Source organism: the organism of the source record quoted next, unplaced genomic scaffold (genome assembly GCF_019419815.1).
Source record: "Pyrus x bretschneideri cultivar Hongxiangsu unplaced genomic scaffold, Pyrus_bretschneideri_v1 Contig12, whole genome shotgun sequence".
Classification (NCBI taxonomy): domain Eukaryota; kingdom Viridiplantae; phylum Streptophyta; class Magnoliopsida; order Rosales; family Rosaceae; genus Pyrus; species Pyrus x bretschneideri.
The window spans coordinates 1,631,559-1,649,343 of record NW_025999413.1 but is presented as its reverse complement, the minus strand read 5'-3'; the positions used below and the strand labels follow the sequence as shown (position 1 = coordinate 1,649,343).

The 17,785-nt window shown below is 39.6% G+C and overlaps 4 protein-coding genes and 1 non-coding gene across 6 annotated transcripts; 1 reads left to right on the top strand and 4 right to left on the bottom strand.

Annotated features, from left to right (window-relative positions):
• The first annotated feature begins 1,204 nt into the window (after window positions 1-1,204).
• LOC103926934 (universal stress protein A-like protein) lies at window positions 1,205-3,089 on the top strand. The gene is made up of 4 exons (XM_009335813.2): window positions 1,205-1,393; window positions 2,318-2,439; window positions 2,530-2,648; window positions 2,742-3,089. The coding sequence occupies exons 1-4, from the start codon at window positions 1,216-1,218 to the stop codon at window positions 2,848-2,850; spliced, it is 528 nt and encodes a 175-aa protein (XP_009334088.1). The 5' UTR covers window positions 1,205-1,215; the 3' UTR covers window positions 2,851-3,089.
• Window positions 3,090-3,228: 139 nt separating this feature from the next.
• On the bottom strand, window positions 3,229-6,848 carry LOC103926935 (PWWP domain-containing protein 3). Its single transcript, XM_009335814.3, has 2 exons — window positions 6,519-6,848; window positions 3,229-6,229 (listed from the first exon to the last, which is right to left on the bottom strand). Exon 2 carries the CDS (start codon window positions 6,224-6,226, stop codon window positions 3,398-3,400), a length of 2,829 nt encoding a protein of 942 aa, XP_009334089.2. The 5' UTR covers window positions 6,227-6,229; window positions 6,519-6,848; the 3' UTR covers window positions 3,229-3,397.
• A 1,898-nt stretch (window positions 6,849-8,746) lies between these two features.
• On the bottom strand, window positions 8,747-9,554 carry LOC103926937 (50S ribosomal protein L12, chloroplastic). The gene has a single exon (XM_009335817.3). The coding sequence runs from the start codon at window positions 9,497-9,499 to the stop codon at window positions 8,933-8,935; it is 567 nt and encodes a 188-aa protein (XP_009334092.2). The 5' UTR covers window positions 9,500-9,554; the 3' UTR covers window positions 8,747-8,932.
• A 215-nt stretch (window positions 9,555-9,769) lies between these two features.
• On the bottom strand, window positions 9,770-9,841 carry TRNAP-UGG. The gene has a single exon. It is a non-coding gene; the product is annotated as a tRNA-Pro (tRNA).
• A 765-nt stretch (window positions 9,842-10,606) lies between these two features.
• Window positions 10,607-14,163, bottom strand: LOC103926938 (monodehydroascorbate reductase 4, peroxisomal). Of its 2 annotated transcripts, none has more exons than XM_048577855.1 (7): window positions 13,790-14,163; window positions 13,021-13,072; window positions 12,773-12,853; window positions 12,481-12,599; window positions 11,920-12,139; window positions 11,666-11,784; window positions 10,607-11,485 (listed from the first exon to the last, which is right to left on the bottom strand). In XM_048577855.1, the coding sequence occupies exons 1-7, from the start codon at window positions 13,859-13,861 to the stop codon at window positions 10,757-10,759; spliced, it is 1,392 nt and encodes a 463-aa protein (XP_048433812.1). In that variant the 5' UTR covers window positions 13,862-14,163; the 3' UTR covers window positions 10,607-10,756. The 2 variants fall into 2 exon arrangements, with proteins under 2 accessions (XP_048433812.1, XP_009334093.2); XM_009335818.3 differs by having other exon boundaries at window positions 13,761-14,162.
• Window positions 14,164-17,785: the final 3,622 nt, after the last annotated feature.

Here is a 17,785-nt window from a genome sequence, read left to right as displayed (position 1 = left end):
GCCTTTTAATTACTTTGATTTTCATATTTACTTATTTTGTTTGCTGCTAGGTGTTGCTATCAGTATCACCTGTGAACTCACGCTCAGTCATATTTTGAAATCATGAAAAGTTATGTTGAGAAATGAACAACCGAGACTAGGATTCTGTTCTCTCTTATTTTCATCTTCTTTTATCTTCTTCTCTTATATTTTCTATTTTTTTTCTTTCTTTTTCATACAAAATTAATATAATATGTTCACGTAGCTTAACCGTGACCAGTTCAACTAGGAAGGGAGAGAAGGGAGGAAAAAAAGAGAGGAGAGAATCCTACCTCTGAACAACCGATGCCGGAAGCATCAACGACAGTGAAGGTCATGTTTGGTGAGTTGAACGGGATCTGTTATTTATATTTAATTTGGATTTGTAACTCAACTTAAGTTTGATGAAAAAATTGTAACACAAACTGGATTCATAAATCGAAATAGGAAAATAGGGCGTGTTATGTAACCCATCCTCATACATGATTTACAAGTCTTGCAATCTTCTTCTTCATCGGCATGCATGCAGATTGTTCTTCTTCAATTTGGCCTTCAATCTTCTATTTGGTTTGCCATTGATTTTCTTCTTCGTTTCAGCGATCATTTTTTGGTGAGCTCGTCTTCGATCTGGGTCGTACAATGGGGGTGGGTGTCGGTTGATGGAAGACGCCATTGCGTAGCCTTTCAATAAGTCGATGTCACATCATCAGTTACTTGACATAAAAACTTATACTTAGAAACATATAAATAATTATGAAATGATTTTTTAATATAAACAACATGTCATGATAAAGTTATTCTTATACTTGATAATGTAAAGAAAATTGAAGAATGCAAATAGCTTATTATTCCGTCGATTAAGAACATTATCTCGTACGCTTAAAAGTTTGCGTTCAAATCTACTTTTTCATAATAGAAAAGGAGACCCCGCCAAATTTTTGGCAAACCATGGCATATGTTATGACGCACGCTTTTATATACTGCCGCGTGGCACATGTCGGTAACTGAACGGCGTAGGTTAGTACCTTTCTATTGGATATACGCTATCCTGCACCTAGATGCGCGCTGTGCCTAATCGGGCTTACGGCTGCGAACCCATACAAACGAAACGATTCTTGCTTCATCTACCGACTTCATCAGAGAGAGTGCGAGTGAGGTTCGAGAAAGTTCCGAGTCGACTCGTTGAGCGAAGCGAAGATGGCGAATGAGCCAACTCGGATAATGCTGGGAGTGAACGAGTCGACCATCAAGGGCTACCCGCACGCCTCGATCAGCAGCAGGAAGGCGTTCGAGTGGACGCTCCAGAAGATCGTGCGCTCCAACACCAGTGGCTTCAAGCTCCAGTTCCTTCACGTCCAAGTCCCCGACGAAGACGGTCATCTCTCTCACTATCACTCTCTCTTTCTGCTTTTACCTTTATGTTTTTGCTTGTTATAATTGCGCTTGTGCTCTGTTTGGTTGCTGAGAAAACGGAGGAATTTGAAGAGAAAATGAAAGGATAGGGAAATCGAAACCGTAACTGTAAATTTGTGCTGGAAGATAGTGAAATAATTTGATCAAGGAGTGTTAGGGGATCGCAGACTGTGTGAGAGTACTAAATTGGCTTTGCAATTGAGTAATTTGTTAGTGTCATTTGGTTTGTAAATTGAAATTACATAGGTGATGATTGTCGATTTGACCTAATCGGCGTTGTGTTTAATAATCGCTAAGGTTTTGGTACCAAACGGGAGGCCATTGAGTATGAAGGTGCTTGATAAATTCTTAAGTACTCTGATCATTCCTTTCAATTTTTTAGTTCGTTTAAGCGGTGAATATTGTTTATTATTTGAAGTTCAATTTCGAGTTTGATCCGTTACAAGATCGGACTATTTTCTGTTCAAGTTTGTTTATGATTGTGTCTCAAAGTTGGCTTTGATATCGTGACTTCATGTAATTTCTCGTTGTTTCAAAAGGCATTGTGTTACCCGAACATCATGATCATGATCATAATTATTGTTGATGCGGTCCTCTAGTATCAACGGTCATCATAGCGTAGTGAAATTGTGATCATGAATTGATCTGAATTCATTGTTGTATGAACTGTGGACAATGTCAATCACTATACTTATAGTCCAATAGTCGAGCTTCTGTATATTCTTGTTGATTTAAGCATGCTTAGTGCTTCGTTTTGGTTGCCTTGAAAACTGTCTGATTCTTTATCCTTCTTATTAATGATGTGATGTTAACTGATCTTCGTTGCTATGTATTAACTGGAAACTAATTGTTACTGAAAATAATATGTTCCCTCTTTCTATAATAGGTTTTGATGACATGGACAGTGTCTATGCATCGCCGGAGGATTTTAAAAACTTGAAGAACAGAGACCGAGCTAGAGGGCTTCATCTGCTGGAGTTCTTTGTTGACAGATGTCATGCAATCGGGGTACTGACTTGTGTTGGGGGGCGACTTTAATTGATTGCATCTGAAGAATACTCTATTTTAAGATAACACCTACATATTGGAATCTCGTAGGTTGCTTGTGAAGCATGGATCAAAAGAGGGGATGCCAAGGAAGTAATCTGCCGTGAGGTGAGGCGTGTGCAGCCAGACCTTCTGGTGGTGGGCTGTCGGGGTCTTGGTCCTTTCCAGAGGTATCTCTAAGTCCTTACCTTTCACAGACATGCCTGATATCCACAGTTCTTAGTCTTCTTAGATTGCTGACGTCCTTTTTCTGTGCTGTGCAGGATTTTTGTTGGGACCGTGAGCGAGTTTTGCGTGAAGCATGCTGAGTGTCCCGTCATCACAATCAAGCGCAGTGCAGAGGAAACACCCCAGGATCCTGTCGATGACTGAATGCTACCGGAATGTGTATGTTTTGTTTCTTTGATTCCGTCAGTACACTTCCCGGCACCAGACCCTTGTACCTAAATACCAACTGGGAATAAATTACATGTATCCCTTCTGTCGTGTGAATTTTAGTTCTTTCAAATCGTATGCAGGGGGAATTACACTAATTGTACGATGAAACTTGAATATTTTGCGTTGTATTGCAATTAGTTTGGGGGCTCGTTTTCGGGCTTTCTTGTTCATCATCTTACATTCAGCTTAATACTCTCTCTTTTCCATATTTGTTGCTTTTGTCAAATGGAGATTTGATGTTTCGAGGATGCTTCTGCATCTCCCCAAAAGTTTGCGTATCGTTCCGGTCGGGACTCGAAGAAAACTGAAATGTACATCGAATTAACTGCTGAAATTGAAATCAAAATATCGAGAGTTGTTACATGTAGATGTATTAACTTCATCCACAAGCATCCCAAAAGAAAGTATTTAGATCTCTCCCTAAACCTACATATTCGCTCACTAGCTATATCCTAGCAGGGAAGCTGATCTACGACGACGATTAGACCATCGTGCTTACCGTCCCCAACAGCTCTTTTATCTCGCTCTCCAGTTTCGATTTCGTGACATCCGAAACTTGGCCATTTGAATCATCCAGCATTGAGGTCATCTTCTCCAGTTTCTGCTTGATTAAGTCGATCTGCGACGCCTCACCAGCAGCAGCGGGTGCCTGTGAAGCTAATGCCTGGGTTTTGGTCTTGCCCCTGGACTTCTTAGCAGGAGCAGAATTGGATATTTCACTCAGTTCACGAACCTTCGAAGCAGCTGCCAGATTATGAAGCCGGAAATTGACGTTGGAAGCTCCAAACGGACTGTCATTTTGCGAATGGTTGAAGGCTTCTTCTGCATCAGCTAGCCTTGCAAAGGAAACACGAGCGCAGAAATTGGTGTAGAACATCTCAGTTTCCATTTCGTTCAGCTCTCCGAACTTACTATAAATCTTGATAAGATCAGCTTTTGTGGGGAGATTGGACCCAGGGCCAAATGTCACAAAAAGGGATGCAGGTGAAGCTATTTCGTCGGTCTTTCTACGCCTTTTCTTCAAATCCGGAGTTCCAGAAGCATGCTTCGATTTTCGCTTACTACCAGGCTCTGAACCTGGTGTCTCAGTAGCTTGCTTTTGTGTAGGCTTAGCAGACCATGTCTCACTGCTCTTCTTGATTCTCTTCTTCCCAGATTCAGTTTCAGGCAGGTTTTCTGCAGTCTGATTTCGGTCTTTCCCCATTGAGCCAGGTTCAGATTCTAACTTCTTTCTCTTCTTATCAGGTTGCTTCTTCTTGTATATGTCGTAGTAGGATCCATTGCGATAAATCGAGTCTCTGAATATGGACAGAAAATCCTTAACAATCTCAAAGGATTTCTTTTTGATTGGAGATGATGGATTAACAGCTGCAGAGCGGACTCCAGATAGCACGTTACGATTAGATACATTAGCTTTCATCTCATCAATGCTCTTCTTCTCATCTGCTGATGGTTTTTTCGAACTCGAGCCACCAGATATCTCATTCCCAAGACCAAGTTCTGTAGAGTCTTTCTTCTGTAACGTCTCCGTGCAAGGATTCAGCATCTTCGGGGACCCAACTAGGTTCTCATTATAAACTTTCGGAGATTCCACTTCTATGTCTAGACTCCTTTTTCCAGTGCTTAGATTTATGAAGGGAGGGGACAAGTACTTGCTCCTTTTCCTCTCTCTTGTGGAAAAGGGGTGATCAATTTGGTCTTTCATGTCAGTTTGTGAACCGCCACTGCGCAGAATAGGACTATCACCGGCTTCTTCTTTGGTCTCGCCACCATTGCTTTCAATTCCAGTACCTTCAGCCTTCTTCCTGCTCCTTGTTAAGGCACCCTTCTTAGTTTCTTCCTTACGGTCACTAGAACCATTTTCAGCACATGATAGTTTTTTCATCTGCGTGCTCGTTGGTGTCTTTGAAAGCTTGGCCCTTCTCTTTCCGGATTCAGAAGTCAAATTACTCTCACTATGATTCTCGCCAACTTTCCGCTTCTTTGGCCCAGATGATACCCCTGCTTTCTCTGATGTTGCTCCTTCCTTTGTTTCCGCCTGAATATCATCATCCTCTCCCATTATATCAGCAATGCTCTTCTGCTTCCTTCTTTGGTATTGCCTATTCTCTAAACCTTGAGCCGAATTTTCGTGTAAAGGTTGATCAATTTGACCTGATTTTCTAGGAGAAGAAAGCCAGTCTTCAAATGGCCCTTGGAGCGGGACATCCACCGCCCTCCAATCATCCTCAAGACCAGCAACTGGCTGCGCTTCGACGAAAACAGGCAAATGATAGCCCCCTTTTGAACAATAATATGCCGACAACCAACTCTTCAAAGCATTCAGCTGAAGCTCACTAGACGAGGACATAACTTCTGCAACATGTTTCAACTCAGCAAGAAGCTCTGCCGGGTCAGACAGACGATCCAAAAGCTTCCCAACCCTGCCTTCTGGCACAAGAACTCCTTCCTTAATTCCGGCATTTACTGCCAACGGCCGACCAACCTCACTCAGGGACTCTTCCTTTACACACCCACAACTCATCTTCAACATCACAATCCTTCCAACCTCATCCACAGCCTGCTGCACAGCATTAACAAACGCCTTCGAGCTACTCTGCCCCGACATCTCCCTAAAGTTCTCCTCAAACGGTTTCAGCTGCAATGAATTGCACCAAGCAAATGTTCCGTCCCCAAAATACGCCACCAGGAGTCTGTCTTTGGCCTTCAATTTCAGGGCATACTCCGAAGCGTCCAAAGGATCACAAATTTGTGCAGGCCACCACGGATGGCTCTTAATCTTTCCCCACACAAAATCACCAACAAGAAACTCATGTCCCTCATCATCCATGTCCTCACTAATCTCATCAGTTTTCTCATCGGGGTCTTCTCCAGTCCCATCCAAACAGCTCCCATTCTCTTCAAACCCTCCGTTCACATCGGTCCCGGTCTCAGTAATCTCAGTCCCATCCGGGCCTTCTCCAATTCCATCCAAAGAACTCCCATCTTCTCCAACCCCTCCTCCGTTCTCACCATGATCAACCTCAGCACCGCCGCTCACCGCCTTCTTCTCGTTACTCGAAACAGACTCCAACTTCTCAACTCTCCCTTTCCCTCTCAGCTTCACCAAACCCTCCTCAGCATCCGAGACATCAACACTCAGGTTCCCAAAACTCCTTCCACCGCCAGAACCTCCCCGACCGGACCCTCCCGAGTCGGTCACAACTTCCCTGATCGTCTTCTCCTCCGGAACTTCATGCTTCTCCGGTTCAGGTGCAGAACCCAAACCCTCCTCCAGGGATGTAGTAGATCGCGTCCCTACCATCCCCATTTCCTGAAAAAAAATCAAGCTCAAGCTCAAACCTTGATTTCACAGCTGAATCCAATCACAAACAAAACCAAAACCCAAAAACAAAAACACAAAATTATGCAAAAATATGTAAAAATCAGTACTTTCTAGGGTTTAGGTTTATGTCCAAAAGAGCTTGAAAACTGGAATAATATAATTATATTAATATCTAATTGCGCAGTGCACTAACAAACGAGGACAAATGCATACATACAATAATATATATATATATATATAATAACCGAAAAATAAAGAGAACAGGGAAATTATATACCCGAAGAAACCAAAAGCTTCAAAGCTTGAAGCTTTTTTCTTTTGCTGGTCAACAAAACCTGCAAGCTCTGCAAATGATTGAGAAAAACTCCGATATCAAATAAATACGGATTCCCTGAATCGTATTCTGTAGAGAAAATCCGAATTCGAATTCGAATTGTGAGAGGGAGAGAAAGAAATGGTGGATGGCGGGGGGAAAATATCGCAGATAGCGGGCGAGAAATTGGCGTAAGGCGGTGGTGGCGGTGGTGGGAAGAGCTGAGAGAGTAGAGAAGGAGAGAGTGGGAGTTGAGAAGAAGCGGCTATCTCGCTCTTGTTGTCGTTTTCTGGCAGAGCGGCCATCTCCACGTTTTGTGCCCGCCCAGCTGACATTTGGGTTGGTGAGGTGCGTAGACGCGAGAGTATGGAATGGGAGCGTACTCGCTGTGCTATGGGGCCATGTGGTTGTTACTGTAGGGATTTCGAAGAGGAGTAATCATGATCGCAGGTTCGATGCGGCATTGGGGATATCAAACGGCTGAAAAGCTATTATGTTTTGACGTTAAATGAAAAGCCGCGGATTTGATGTGGATGATCGCCACGTGTCTGTTGTGGATTTGGTTGGAACCGGATCCCCTACTGAGCACATCACACGGACCGTTAAAATTTGATCTAAGGACTGTAATTATTTTAACTTTTAGAGGGTCCCCCCTATTTGTAGCATTTGGATCAAATTTCAACGGCTCAGATCCTTTGCTCAGGAGACTCAGCCTCTGGTTTCGATTTGGTTAAACATATCCCCTCATAAAGGCGATGCTGAATTGCTGATTGGTGATCCCAGCCAACATCTGCTTACAACGACATCGTTTTATGGTGTAATAGGTTTTGAGACTTTTCTTAGATAAATTTTTCAGCTCGGAACACTTCTATCTATTTCACGTGTCATAATATATGTATAGATACATTTCATATGATAGAAAAAGACAAACATAATTTATTCGTCTAAGAATTTATTCATTCCCCCACCTTGAAAGTTCAAAAGAATATACGATTCCTAATTTCAATTGTACTTTTATCTAGTCAAAAGAGAATTTTGCTCATAATTTTTGTCTCAAACTAGAAGGGGTTCGCTTTGCTTTCTTAAGGATGAACTCGCACATATTCGACCCAATAAGAGCATCTCCAAATGAGATGTTAAAATTGATATGTAGGCATACAACAGTAAAAAATGGCAGCAAATTCTCTCCAACCGAGCCTTCAATTTCTTAGGTGGCACTGAGTCATTTGAAGGCAAATCCAGCAGATGTCAAATTTATTAAATAATATTTTAATAGATTAATATTATATATAATAAATGTTGTTATGTTTTTGAAATATTTGATTGGTTGACTTAATCATTGGACTCCACAAAAAGATACAAATTTATTAAATAACATTATTTTTGAAATATTTGTTTGGTTACCTTAATCATTGGACTCCACAAAAAGATAAAAATTTATTAAATGACATTATTATTTAACATATCGGATGGAGCAAAATATTGTACAAAATGTCAAATTGCCACTTAAGCTATCAACTATCATTTTGATGCTTAAAATTTTACATTTCCTTTATAGATGCTCTAAAAAGGCAAAGCAGTTATCAACATGCCGATACCAAAGACAGAAAAGAATATGGGCTTTTCGGGCAGGTTGATCTCTTCCTACATGTACATGAAGCAACGAAATGGATGAGGAAATAATGTGCACCACCCAATCGCATATGATGGAAATTGGACTAAACAAAAAAGCTAGATTAACGTTCTTAAGTGATAAGAAGTGCCCACATTTACCATCTCTAAGCCAAGCAAAGTATACTTCTAGCTCCACTAGCTAAACAATCAAACAGCATAATCAAGCACTAGGGCGACCCAAGTCAAAAGACTTTTTGCTTTGGAAGTATCGGGAGGAACGTTTATTGCACGCAATCCCATCTTTGCTATGCGACATTTTGATCACAAAAAGGCATTCTTTCCAATGAGCTAGAGCTCGCCCAACATAACCATGCACTAATTTTACGAAAACCTTACAATGCTCTTATGTATGACATGCACCCAATTATTGAAGTAACTAGTTCATGAAATCACACATTCTCTTGTTTTTTTATACTAACAAACATCGACATCATCGATACATATACCGCTCATAACATTAGTAGACAACATGTTAGTGAAAACACATATCGCTAAACACCTACAATTCCAAATAAAACTACAAAAACCAAAGCAATCAAATATATTTTTCAGCATAAAATTACAATTCCAACTGCATTGAGAAAATTGAAGCAAGAGAGCAATGACATATCGCTAAACACCTACAATTCCAAATAAAAAGTACACAAAAACAAAGCTCATTTGCTAAAACGCCCGAACCGGATTAATTAAGCGCTAATTCATGATTAAACAATGTTAATCTTCGCCCCGGCGGCTTCCAGCTGCTTCTTCGCCTCCTCCGCCTCGTCTTTCGAAATTCCTTCCCGGAACTTCTTCGGCAAACCCTCAATCAACTCCTTCGCTTCCTTCAGCGCCAGGCTCGTCAACGCCCTCACCGCCTTAATCACCGCGATTCTCGCGTTGCTCGGCACGTCCTCGATGACGACATCAAACTCCGTCTTCTCCTCCACGACGGCGGGGCCATCGGCTGCTCCTGGCGCCACAGCAACTGCGGCGGCTGGGGCAAGAGCCGCGGCGGAGACACCGAGCTTGTCCTGGAGGTAGTCGACGAGGATGCGGGCCTCCTCGAGCGTGAGGCTGGAGATGTCAGTGCCGAGCTTCTCGATCTTTTCTGGGGCTCCGACGGCGGCGAGGGGGCGTATGTGGGTGGCGCGGTGGGTGAGGGTAGGGTTTTGGGGGTTGAAGGGGAATTGGAGGGTGGGCTTGGGGGAGTGAGAAGGGAAGGAGGAAGCGGAGGTTGTGGCGGGGTAGGAGGGAGTGCCCAATGTGAGTGTGGAGAGAGTGGCAGCCATTGTTGTGGATTTTTGAGGTCTGAGAGAGAGAGAGGGAGAGCGAGAGAGAAATGGAGAGTGGGAAGATGATAGGATAAGGAATTGTGGAGCTAAAATGTCAATGGGTGATATCGGATGAAGCTGCTGGGTTTTATTTGGTTGACGATTTTACCCTTATGAAATGTTATAATTTTCCTGCAAAGTGCACGGTAGTTCCGTCGTTCTTCAGGGGTACAAAAGGTATGTGAATAGCATTTTGAAAAGGCCTAAAAAACAGAAAGGCCGACGACAGGGGCATTCCGAGAATCGAACTCGGGACCTCTCGCACCCAAAGCGAGAATCATACCACTAGACCAAATGCCCACTTATGAACTTAAATTTATGACTTGATTATTATTTCAAATCATGTAGTTAGACGGGGCACAACACCGTATGTTATTATACAATTAGATGAAAGTTTTTCTTCAAGTGTCTCTCCAATTGTATAATGACATGTGGCGTACCGTCCCGTATTTAAGGCATATTGAAAAATCTCTCTTATTCAAGGCCTTCTCTCTGTGGTCTAAATTGGTTGGTTTCTTACCAACACCTTTCACTAGCAATGTGGAGAACATATTAGATTATGTTAAAGTGCAACTACAATGTCCATACATTGGTCAGGCTAATTGGTTATACCGGTGTGATTGTCCTTTTGCATAAACAACAGAGCAATTTAAAATATCACTTTGTAAAAAAAAGTACGATAAAGCACTTCAAATGAGGAAAAACAAAAATTGAGAAGAGATTGGATGAAACAAGATAAACTATCCTTCCTAATCAATCTAATTCTCGGTTGTGTTCTTATATTGGATTACAAAATTGTAATCGTGAGCAGCATATTTTTCCGAAATTTGAGTAACTCAAATACTCGTTCTTAATAAGTAAACAACACCTCATAAATTTATGCGCTCGACCCAAATATTGCTCAGCACAAAAAAATTTACAACGAAAACGCCCACATCAACTATCCAGATATTTGATATGGCAGACCAACCAAAGCCCACATCAACTATCCAGATATTTGAAATGGCAGCCCAACTTAATAGTTTTAAGCCCAAAGCCCATATTCCAGAGATTTTGGTACACGGATGCATATAATTCTTTGTATTTCATTAATTATTTACAACGACAGTTTTGCTTCCTCAATATATTTGATCAAATATTTGAGGCATCTCTCAATCTCCTACACCTTTCAATGCCACACACAACACGGTTATAGTACAGTCCCCAAACATCTGCTCACCACCTCCGGCGCTTCCTTCCGTACCAATACGCAAACGCTGCTATCGATGCAGCCACAACAACGCCGGCAGTTGCATGAAAAGCGTACATTGGCCTCTCCTGAACGATGCCAGAACTGGTAACACCATGGGGTGGTGATGATGGCAGTGGTTTCTGCCCAATTGTCAATGCGAAACCCAAACCTTGCCTTTCCAACTCAGCTAGGTCCTCAACCTCTGGCTTCAGCTTGGTGGCCTTGGCTATAGCTTTATACTCTTCCTTGGTTCCGCCTTCGAGAAAAGACCCGACAAGTTGACCTTTTCTTACCCAATAAGCCCCGAATGTGCCTCCTGAGAAATCTCCGAAATGGACTACATCTCCTGCATTGTCCCCGTAAAACTGCCAAGACAGGGTGAAGATTCTCGAGTAAAAGAATGGTAGATAGTCGAATTCATCAACTTGGTTTTGTTCCATTATTGCAGTAACAACGTGTCTTGCGGATTTTCTTGCTGAGTCAACGTGTTCGAGCCTTCTGGACTCACCAAATACTTTTACTGGAAATGTGGCAACATCTCCCACTGCATAGACTGAGCTATTACTTGACTGCATCTTTCCATTCACTTTGATCCCACCTTTCTCCAGCGTTAGTTGACCTTCAAACAGGCTCACGTTTGGACGGATTCCTATTCCCACAACAACCACGTCTGCAGGAAGACTACTTCCATCTCTAAGATTAACAGCAGTCACCTGTACAAGGATTGAGCAGAAAAATTTAGCATTTCAATCGCATCAAATTCAAAGAAAATGTATACATATAACTATGGAACCAATGTTTTCTCTATTTAAGAAAGTACAGAATTTGTTTTGACGAAAGCATCTCAATAACCACTCAAAGTTCATGTTATTCCAGAAGAATTTAACATCTACCTTCCCGTCCGAGTCAATGTCAAACGAGGACAAAACGGTTCCTTTAACAAACTTCACTCCTTTGGATTTGTAAAATTCTTCATAAAAACTTGCGATCTTGGGTGTGAATAATCGGGCCACTGCAAAAACCAAAAGCATTGATCCATTTGCTTACAAGAACTCTTTCACCACAAATTGAACAGATGCCCCCCAGGCCCCAACACAGAAAAAAAGATGCAACAACGTTTGGTCTGCATCAGAATAAAAGTACTTACTGCAATGTTCTTCTGGAAAAACCATCGTTACATTCATCCTATTGATCACTAATGATGCAGCACACTCCATTCCAATGTAGCCACCACCAATGACAATAGCATTCCCACCAGAGGAAGATTCCATCAAGTTTACTAGTCTATTGGCATCAGCCAAATCTTGTAAATAACACACATTTTCAGAATCTGATCCTTTGACTCCAAATTCTTCCAGCTTCAGTGCCTATTTTCGACACACAAACACATATCCATTAAATGGAGAAAATGAATTTTCCTTAGCATCCTATACTTCGGAAATACCCCTTAAACTAATAGCGTTCTATACTCTGAAAATAATGTCCGATGCAACCACATTAACACAGCTGTAGAAAAGGTAATTAGCACTTTATAGGTCTACTACAACATTTTAACTCCTCAATCAGGTTTTGTTACTCGTTTACTTGAATTCGTGGTACATCAATATTGCTTATATTGTATTTGAAACTTTCCATTATACTTCTTTTAGCAATGACAGAACATATACAGCAAGAAAAGCAAAAAGTAAAATAAGATCAGTTTCAATACCCGAGCACCTGTTGCAATGATGAGAACTTTGTAACTTATAGTCTCTCCAGATTCTGTCAGTAGTGTCTTGCGTCTCACATCAACAGACTTGACTCGAGTTCCTATAACTAATTCGATCCCTATAAAGAAGAAGATACAAATTATATTTCAGTTTATCTACTTCGATTTTATTGATAAAGCACCACGGTTTTTACCAAAAGTGATTACGGAAAGCACAAACAAAAAAAATACCACCCCCTATGATTCCTATTAACATATAAAGTCAAAGAAGCAAGACGTCATAGATACTTACCATGCTCCTTATACCATTTTGGAGTTAACCTTTCCTCATTAGCACCGACACAAGTATGAAATGATGGAAGGCGTGCAGGCGCTGCACATGAACACAATTTGCAAGAATCAAGTCAATGCAGAATTTCAGAAAGAGATATGTGTGAAGTAACTACCATCAATGATGAGAAAGCATTTGCTGAAGGCATGTATCTAATACGGCGGCCAAACATTGATGTCTAATGTCTGTGATATAGAAACATTATATACCTTCTGGAAGTAGAAAGCCTTTGCTTAAAGCAGGTCTCTCATAAGGTGGAACCTGAAAATGATATAATCGCAACCGTTGAATCTCCCGAATCATGGAATTTACTTTCACAGAATTGATCACTTATGTTACAAGTTGGTTCATGAAAATGGCGACCCCAAACCAACCAAGCTTTGCGAGGGTTGGGGGGAACGTCTATAGTAGACTAGCCTTACCCTTGCTTTGCAAATAGGCTATTCCCACAACTCGAACTAGTGACCTTTTGGTCACAAAGGAGCTACATTTCCATTGTGCCAAGGCCTCACCCTCAAAGTGTTTCACTCTTGTTTTCGAAAATTACTCAAAGCAATACTATTCCATACCACTTATGTGAGAGGGTTCATAATCGTAGGTCCAACGGTTTACATTGTTCAGTCCAATCAGCTAAAAAAATTCAAGTCCATTTTCCAATCCCACAACCAATTGGCAATGCAAAGTTTGCTTAACTTTCTCATGCAGGACAACTCTCCACATCCTCACACACTAAACAATGTTTCAATACAAACCCAAATCCTAGAATTTGAAATAATATAAGAATCATGTATCTTTTCCTGTTTTATCATAAAATAAAAACACAAAACTAAAGCTTGCAAATTGCAAATTGCACACCTATTAATATATATATATATATATATTATTTCATGATAAAACAAATGAATTATCAGCTATGAATAATTGAATTCATGTAGAAAAAAGAACTCACTGATTCTTCAGAAATGATGCAGAGCTCACCATGGGAGATGCCTCTCTTGGTGAATTCAAGAGCTGCATACCCAGCAGCCACCCCTCCTCCCAGAATAACATAAACAAATGCCCTTCCCATCTCTCCTTATTTTCCCTCTTGTCCCTCCCTCCTTTATTTTTTATTTTTTATTTTTTTTTCTTCTTTCACTGGAGTGTGGAAGAAGAGATTGAATTATATGTATATTTAATTTCTATGATTTTCTGGTTGGGAGAGCTTTCCTTTGAAGAAATGCTCTCCCGAGGAAGATGAACAAATGCTGAATGTGAAGTCAGACAGGATATCATCGAGAGAGAGAGAGAGAGAGACAGAGCTGCCTCCTTTTACCATCTACCCTTCATTGGATTTGCATCTGGATACCGTTGGATGGAGAAATTTTTCCACATGCGGAAAGATGATTCGGTACAATAAATGTTATAATTTAAATGGTTAGAAATTATTATTTTTAAATATTTAGTCATTTATATAATAACATTTGATGTGGCAGGCCGTATTTCAATACGTTAAAAAATCTTTCCAAATGAGGATTATCTATGGGACCTGCGACTTGATCGTGAGGATCTTTCTTTTGTTTTTATGAGGTCGGGCCAGCGAGTGATGTGGTGACACGTGTAAGGCGGCTATCATGCCATGTGGTGGTGGATAAGAATGAGGATCCTTTTCAGATCTTGTTTGTGAGGATCTTAGAGATCCTCAAATCATATTCATTCATCGTATATCGTGCGGTCAGAAATCATTTTAAATATTTTTATTTAAATTAAATATGAATAGTACTTGATGAAAACTAACCGCACGATATATGATGAACGGACACGATTGGAGTGGATAATATAAGAATTTGTTGGTACTAGGAATTTTGGAAATAGTTTGAGGAATATGAGGTTGGATGGAAGTGAGATGATATGAAAATTATGAGCCAACAGAATCGTGGATTAGGTAGGTTAGTGTTTCCGCCACACGTTCCCTTCTTTGAACTATCCTCTCCTCCATCTCTTCAATATTATACGTTTTTAGAAAATTTTACTAATATCAATAAATGCAATTCACATATCGTATTATTTTATGTGTTATAAAAAAATTAAAATATAATTGATATGTCTTACTTTTATAAAGGCTAGTATATCTTCTTAGTAGATAATGCTTTGCCTTTACGAAAATTTTACTTCTACTAATTTTTTTTTTTTTAATTTTGATTGCATTAATTGACATGATTCGTGTAATGTGTGAGGGTTTGAATCCTAGTTTAAGGTTTATAGGGCTGTTTTGGGGTTAAGGTGATTTTTTTTAAAGTAGATTACAAAAAATGGAGTTTTAATGAAACATTTTTGGTATCGTTCATTTTTAACGGAAATAATTTTTTTACTCTAAAAAATCACTCTTGGTATTATTCACTTACAACACATTTTTGTCTTTTTGATTAAAAATCAAAGTTTTCAAACAGTTTTTCATTAGTTTTCCTTACAAAAAAAAAGTTGAGATCTGAATTGTGTTTGATAAAAAGGAAAGAAGTTGTTTTTTTCTTTTTTTCAAAATTGCGAGTCACTGGCAGCTAAAAGCAGAAGCAGGCCATACCATCCTTCCCTTCAAAGCGCTTATTTTCGCAGCATGCCGGTAAACACTGTTATTTTCTTTGGTGTAATTACTTTTTCTTTGGGCCGAAACTCGAAACCTCGTATAAGGCATAAACCTGGCCCAACAACCTTCCAAGGAAGCAAGTTGTCAAACTTTAGCTATGGGCCTTATATCTTGTCCATTTGGTAGCTCCAAACCAGGGTCCAGTTGTATCTTATGGGCCATCAAAATCGATCACCAAATCCGATTGAATATTTATAAAAATTTTTTTTGAACAAATATTATAAGTAATTTTAAACACATTATTTTCTCTTGGTAATTTCAAGTCTTCAAAAAAGTGAAAAAGGTGGAGTTGAGATTCTCTTCGGATCTCTGTGTTTGAAGCAGCTAGACTAAAAAATTGAGCTGTTCAAGAAAAGTTATTATGACCATTCAAAAATTTCATTTTTCGTGAGATGAGCCCGTAGAGCAATTGAGGACCGCATGATTTAAGTTGAGTTGTCCAAATTTTTTGAATCTGACTGCTCTGGACACAAATAAATAAAAGGAGAGGAATTAAACAAAGTCTAGTAAATAAATAAAAGGAGAGGAATTAAACAAAGTTTTTCAAGCATGGATCACGTTTTTAATGGGTCCTCTAATTGGAATCCAATTGTCTTGGTAAGCGTCGATTTAATTAAGTTTTAAGTCGAATTGAAAAGGTATTGGACGGTAAGACGAAGGTATCAACTATCACTAAAATAGTTGACATGGTTATTTAACTTATTTGAACCCTACTTTTTTTTACGATATATTAGAAGCGTGAACTATAATATTGTTCGACTATAAATTTAGACAATATTGTTTTCCATCAAAATTTCATGAAGTTATAATCTAACCACTGATATGCCAACTTATTTGCCAAGATAAAGCTTTGGAACAATCTTAATGGTCATAGTTCAGATTAATAATCCGACAATATAACGTTTTAGAGATGTTGGTAAGTCCAGTTTTCCTGATATGTGATGTATAAGAAATAAATAGAAGGATTGGTTGTTGCATATGCAATTAATAGAAGACGAAAGTTTAACCTCCAATTGGGAAAACATCTCGGTTGCATATATTTTCATCACCTATTCAATGTCGACCTTCTTCCTTGATGAACAAGAACTTTCGCTTTCATCCAATTTCCTACGATTTGTCACCATCAATCCCTCACATCTTCACGAGTGATCATCATGGAATCACATAACTTATCTAAAGCATGACATATATATTCTTTGTCGGCACCACTGACTTCTGTTACCATTTAGTGAGAAATTGCACTTGAACATCTCCATTATGACAATTTAATCACTCAATAATTCACAAATCACAAATACAGTAGTCGATATTGAGGTTTGCAACTTCATCATCCCTCCCTCGCATGTTCACTAGTGATCATCATGGAATCACATAACTTTTGTAATGCATGAAATCTATATTCTTTTTCGACACCACTAACTTTTATTACCATTTCACACTGGTGCTGTTGTTGATACTTCAAAAATATGTTATAAAAATTTAGAGAGAAATTACATTTGAACGAGTGCATCATGACATGCTGTAGAGTTTTACAACAACTTCATAGCTCCAAAATTCACAGATCATAAATATTGTCGGCTATATTTTAGTTCGGGTGTGCAACTTCACCATCCCTCTCTAACCTGTCAACTAGTAGTCATCATGGAATCACATAACTTTTCAATAGCATGCCATTCAAAACCCTTGTCTGCACCATTGACTTTCATTACCATTTCACATTGGAGCTGTTGACGCTCTAAAATTGTCCTATTACATACTACTTTACAAAAATCTAGCAAGAATTCTCACTTGAATGACATATTTTAGAGTGTCATAACACCTTCATCACTCCATAATTCACAAATAACAAATATTGTAGTCGATATTTGGCTCATCAATATCCAAATCCATTAATTCATACATTGACTTTGGAACCATGGTCCTTAATTTGCAGGCCACCGATAAACTAATGGCACTTTAATTGAAAACTTTATTTGAATTAGAGAAGATCTAGTGAACCCCAAAAAGGCCCGATAGTCAATTAATTAACTAAAACTAGATTACGATTTCACGGACTTAGCTAGCAAGGATATTTTGTTATCAACATGAACCCATGTACAAGTTTTCTACATTCATGGCCGACCCAACATGTGAATTTTTCCCATCTTCCACGTGATCTTTATCGTTTGTGCTTTGCGATCAATTTCAATTGAGCATATAAAACATGTGACTGAAAAGAACGAATGGCTGAGAGACGAAATTGCTTTTCCTATTGCCTTTTGCAACAGCCAAAGATCTGTATTCGATCATATTTTGCCATATTTGGCAATGCAAAGTCGACGAAATGGTCCCTTGAGGTTCTTTTCTGAGCT

Bases quoted from the DNA above. Each gene is read 5' to 3' on its own strand.
- LOC103926934 (XM_009335813.2), top strand. From the start codon at position 1,216: ATGGCGAATGAGCCAACTCGGATAATGCTGGGAGTGAACGAGTCGACC. The intron at 1,394-2,317 runs GTCATCTCTCTC...TTTCTATAATAG, and splicing joins CCAAGTCCCCGACGAAGACG to GTTTTGATGACATGGACAGT. The intron at 2,649-2,741 runs GTATCTCTAAGT...TGTGCTGTGCAG, and splicing joins GGTCTTGGTCCTTTCCAGAG to GATTTTTGTTGGGACCGTGA.
- LOC103926935 (XM_009335814.3), bottom strand. From the start codon at position 6,226: ATGGGGATGGTAGGGACGCGATCTACTACATCCCTGGAGGAGGGTTTG.
- LOC103926937 (XM_009335817.3), bottom strand. From the start codon at position 9,499: ATGGCTGCCACTCTCTCCACACTCACATTGGGCACTCCCTCCTACCCC.
- LOC103926938 (XM_009335818.3), bottom strand. From the start codon at position 13,880: ATGGGAAGGGCATTTGTTTATGTTATTCTGGGAGGAGGGGTGGCTGCT. The intron at 12,600-12,772 runs GTAAGTATCTAT...TCTTCTTTATAG, and splicing joins AAAATGGTATAAGGAGCATG to GGATCGAATTAGTTATAGGA. The intron at 11,486-11,665 runs GTAGATGTTAAA...ATCCTTGTACAG, and splicing joins ACATTGACTCGGACGGGAAG to GTGACTGCTGTTAATCTTAG.